This window comes from Falco rusticolus, chromosome 4 (genome assembly GCF_015220075.1).
Source record: "Falco rusticolus isolate bFalRus1 chromosome 4, bFalRus1.pri, whole genome shotgun sequence".
Classification (NCBI taxonomy): domain Eukaryota; kingdom Metazoa; phylum Chordata; class Aves; order Falconiformes; family Falconidae; genus Falco; species Falco rusticolus.
Window position 1 is genome coordinate 70,016,017 of NC_051190.1, and position 4,509 is coordinate 70,020,525.

Here is a 4,509-nt window from a genome sequence, read left to right on the forward strand (position 1 = left end):
TAGTGAGATTAGGGGTAGTTTTGTAAATACATGCATGCCCACACACATGCAGAGTACTGTTTAACAACTTGCAAGGCATTTCCATCTTGTAAGGGGAGCAAAAAGCTGTATTTCCTTGTGACATTATCTCTATTCTAGTAATAAAAAGAGGGTTGCCGAGGTAGCTCTGGTGACAGCACAAATGTAAAACAAGTTTGGGACTGGCTGCAGAGTGGAGATTCCCAGTTACCAAAGTCACACTTGTGAAGTACCATGCCTCTTCTTCCTGCCTCTTAATTGGGTAAACCAAGGCAGAGAGGCTAAATAAAGGGTCCTGGGAATTCACTCACAGTTCCTCACCACACCAGGAATGCAAAGGGTGGACAAGAAAGAGCACAAATAAAATTATAGACTTTATTCATTCCATTTTAGCTGTGAATAGTCCTATTATACAAATAACAGTATAAATTCCAAAATCACAATATATTACAAAATAAAAAAGTACAAACTGCATTACTTAATAAATATATCTAACAAGTTAATCAGAAAGTAGAAGAGAGAATTTGGATTGGAAACATTTAAATGTTTGACCCAGCAAACCATACAAACCTCAGTTTAAATACTTTTATTCTTTTAAACCACAATGTGGAATACCATTCCTGATTGCTTGATTAGAAAATAACATCAAGTGAATAAAATGTTGTGATCAGATAATGATTCGTTGGTGCAAAACCAGTGCCAAAAAAGAAGCAGGGCTTACACAAAAGACACCATAACCCCAGAAACAAGAACACAAACACTGAGGTGCAGCCAAGGCAATTATTGCCAAAGCAGGAGACTATTATCCAGTCACAACATTCTATTGCAAGTTAATGTTCTGTTATTACAGATAAATAATATAAATGGAGCAGAGGGCAAGCCAACCAGTCAACAAGAGGCCAGTTTACTCAAAACAGTAATTAAATACAGAAGAGTCAATTGCTCCCTGTACTGTTCATGTGTAGCTGCATTCCAACTGGCTCAAAGGACCTGTTCTGTGCTCCAGGCAGAGAAAGCAACTGTTCTGAAAAGCAGTCTGTTCATACTTTGCTGCACTTTTACAAAAACCATTGTTTTAGTTTTGCAAGAAAATACCCACAATGCTTTCATCAAATTAGGGAGGGTCAGTTTGACATCAACTTCACTTTGTAGAAATATAAGGTTTATGGGTAAAAAAAACACAGCCAAAAATAGCTGTTACATCATAAGCCTTATTTACAAAAACTGTTTACAAATGTTTTTGGCTGTACAGCTGAAAGCCAGATACCAATGCAAGATGTAGAAGATGGAGGTAACAGTTTAAAAATATTGTGCAAAAAAATACATTCTTATAGAAAACAGAGCCAGTGGGGAGGGGAGACACATAGATGGAGCATCTGCTTGCAAATAATCCGAGGCTAAGTTTTTACAACAAAATATTACAAACACGTTTGTATCTATCCCCCAAAATCTAGTGTCCTTCTCTGTCTGGGGTGCTGCTGCTGCTGCTTCATTAAGGATTAAGGCATCACCATCACAGCCAGCACACCTTCCGTCTGTCTCAGTCCCTGCAGCAAAACTCCCAGCCTGCAGCCCAGGTGGTCTCACGAGCAGGCATTCTGCTCGATGTACATCTTGGACAAGGACACCGCCATGGACTTAGCCAGCTCCTCATCCCGTCTGCGCTGTACCTGAGTCTGTCTGCACCACGCCTCGTACTCGGGGTTGGGGCACACGCGGTCCAGCACGGCATCATAGTGCCCGTTGCTAAGCCAGCTCAGCCAGATACTGGGCCTTGTGGGGTCCTCGGGCCCCAGGTAGTGAACCATGGTGGAAACGGTGGGGCTCTCAGGCCGGCCGCCCGTGGTGAGGTGGATGTTCACGTTCAGCATCTGCCCCATGGCCAGCAGCTCCGGGTAGCCGGCCCAGGCCCCGTCCTGGGCGGCGCCGATGAGGAACTCTCCCACATCACCCTCGATGATGGGGTTGAAGTGGTCCAGGTGGTCGGCGATGTAGTGCACAGTCTGCTCGCGGAGCTCGCTGTGCAGCCCCTGGTCCCCGTACACCGCCTTGCAGACAGCGCGGTAGAGGCAGTTCCCGTCGGGGATGATGTGGAAGCGGAACCGGCCCTTCTGCCGCAGGTACTTGTCCTGCTTCTCCACCTCGGCCAGGTACAGCGCCAGCTTCTCGCTGCGCTCCGGCCGCCCGCCCGCCTCCCGGCGCTGCTCGGGGCCCGCTCCGTCCTCCTCCTCCGCGGGCGGGGGGCCGGCGGCGGGCAGCGCCTGGCTGCCGCTCCTCTCCGCAGGGCGACAGCCGGGGAGCAGCCCGGGCTGGGTGCCGGCGGCCGCCGCCTGCAGCGCCTGGCAGTGCTCGCTGAGGCGCAGGCTGCGGTTGCTGGGCTCCTCGGCGGGCGGCGGCAGGGCGGCGGCCTCGTCCCCCCCGGCCTGCCGCATGCTCTCCAGGATGCCCTCCAGCCAGGCGCGGCTGCGCGGCGAGGCCGGCACCAGCTCGGCGGGCGCCTCGGCTCGCTGCACGATGCGGATGGGCACGATCCGCTCCAGCGGTCGCCGCCGGCTGACGGTGACCTGCGCGCAGGAGCTGTACTGCGGGCCGCCCGCCGGCCGGCTGCCTGGGCCCGCGGCGGGGCCGCTCGGCATCACCTCCAGGCAGGAGGAGAAGGCGGGCATGGCGGCGGCGCTGCTGCTGCTGCTTCCCCCTCCGGGAATGAAGCCGTCCTTGGCGGAGCTCTCGGCGGCGGAGCTCGGGCCCGCGGCGTCGGCGGTGCTCGGTGCCTCCGCGGAAGGGGGTCCCGGCGACAGAGAGACCTTGAAGACACCGGCGGCGCTCGGCGAGGCCGCGGCAGCTGCAGCGGCCGTCCCGCCCGCTGGGTAGTGGGTGATCACGGAGCTGTAGAGCTGCATCCTCGGCTCCCCGCGGGCGGCGCTTTATAGGCGGCGCCGTCGGAGCCGGGGCGGGGAGCTGCGGCGGGGGCCGCGCTGGGGCTGCCGGAGAGCGTGAGCCGCCCGGGTAAAAATAAACAAGGGCATCACCCCGCGCCGCCCCGCCCCTCGTCCCGCTGCCGGCCGGGCCCCGCGGCACCGGCAATTCCGACTGCGCCACCAGCTCCGCGCGGCCCCGCCGCCGCCTGCCCCGGCCCGGCCCCCCCGCGGGCCCGCGCGGCGCGCCGCTCAGGCCTTTCTGGAAGCTGCTGGAGGCCGGGCCCGGGGGCGGGGCCGCGCCCGTGTTTACTTCAGGGCCAAGGCACGTTGGAATGCGTGGGAGGGCGGGGCTTGGCCGCGCGCCCCGCCTTCAGGCGGAAGGGGATGTGGCGGGGAGGGGCGGGGCTAGTGGCACCCTAGCGGCACCCTAGTGGCGGCTGGGGGGAGGGAGGTGGGAGCGCTGCTCTGTGCCCTGGGGGTCTGGGCCTGAGGGCGTCCTCTCCCCTGTCCCCGGGCAGGGCCGAGCGGTGTGCGGTGGGCTCGGCCCGGCCCGGGCTGGGCTGGCTTGGCCTGGCCTGGCCTCGCCTCGCCTCGCCTGGCCTCTCGCGTTGGGGGCCGGCTTCCGTGGTCTGCCTCAGCCCGCTGCCTGGCCGGCGGTGCCGGGGGAGCGGCGCGGGGAGGCTGAGGGAAGCGGGGTCCTGGGCCTGAGGAGCGTTTCGGGGGAAATGCCGGTGTCCCGTGCCGGGCTGGCGGTGCCAAACCTCTAATATGCGGCTGTGAAAGCGTTTGATAACGGGAAGTGGTGCAGAACCTTCAGGGAGGGGAGCGCTGCGTTGGGTGTTCCCGGGGCCGGCCTGGGGCTTGCCACAGAAAGCAGTGAAAGCCGTATCTCGCGACAGTTGGTCAGCCAAGCGGTTTGATTTTTAGACTTGACCATCGAGTACAAATTATTGGGGATGTTCTGCCTGCAGCTGACTGATGTTACGTTGTATCCATGTTATTGCTGAAAAGAAACGATACTTCTGCCTACATATAATCAGTGTTGTGATTCATAATTTGCAGCTGGGGTAGGAATAATATTCATTAGTTTTCTGACAGTCACTGGCACAAGCTGCTATTTGTCCACCTGCCATCCTACTTCGGAAAATGTAGTGCATGCATACATAAGAAGTACATTATAAATAATCATATAATAACAGGAGAGACCAGATTTAAAATATAGGTCTCATAAAGATCATTGTTAATTGGTTTATTAATGCCTGTAGTGTCTTAACATTAAGCCATATCTTTTAGCCTTAGCTGTGTTATAAATAAAGTTGTATCTAACCCTTTGACCATGAATAATGATGTTATCTGTACACACTGGATTTGATTATGTTTTGACAGGCATGCTGACCAAGAAACACCAGTTTACACTATGATTAAATGTTAACACAACCTTTCATTCCTACCAAAATGGAAAAAAAAAGGTATCAACATATGTAATTTCAAAGTGATGTTTTAAAAATTTGCTGGATTCCATCCCACAGTCTCAAAATATCTTCAGAAAAGCTATAGTATTCTGAACAGATTG

At 55.1% G+C, this 4,509-nt stretch overlaps 1 protein-coding gene across 1 annotated transcript; it reads right to left on the reverse strand.

The window, feature by feature from the left end:
* Positions 1–379: 379 nt before the first annotated feature.
* On the reverse strand, positions 380–3,194 carry OTUD1 (OTU deubiquitinase 1). Its single transcript, XM_037386250.1, has one exon. The coding sequence runs from the start codon at positions 2,916–2,918 to the stop codon at positions 1,602–1,604; it is 1,317 nt and encodes a 438-aa protein (XP_037242147.1). The 5' UTR covers positions 2,919–3,194; the 3' UTR covers positions 380–1,601.
* Positions 3,195–4,509: the final 1,315 nt, after the last annotated feature.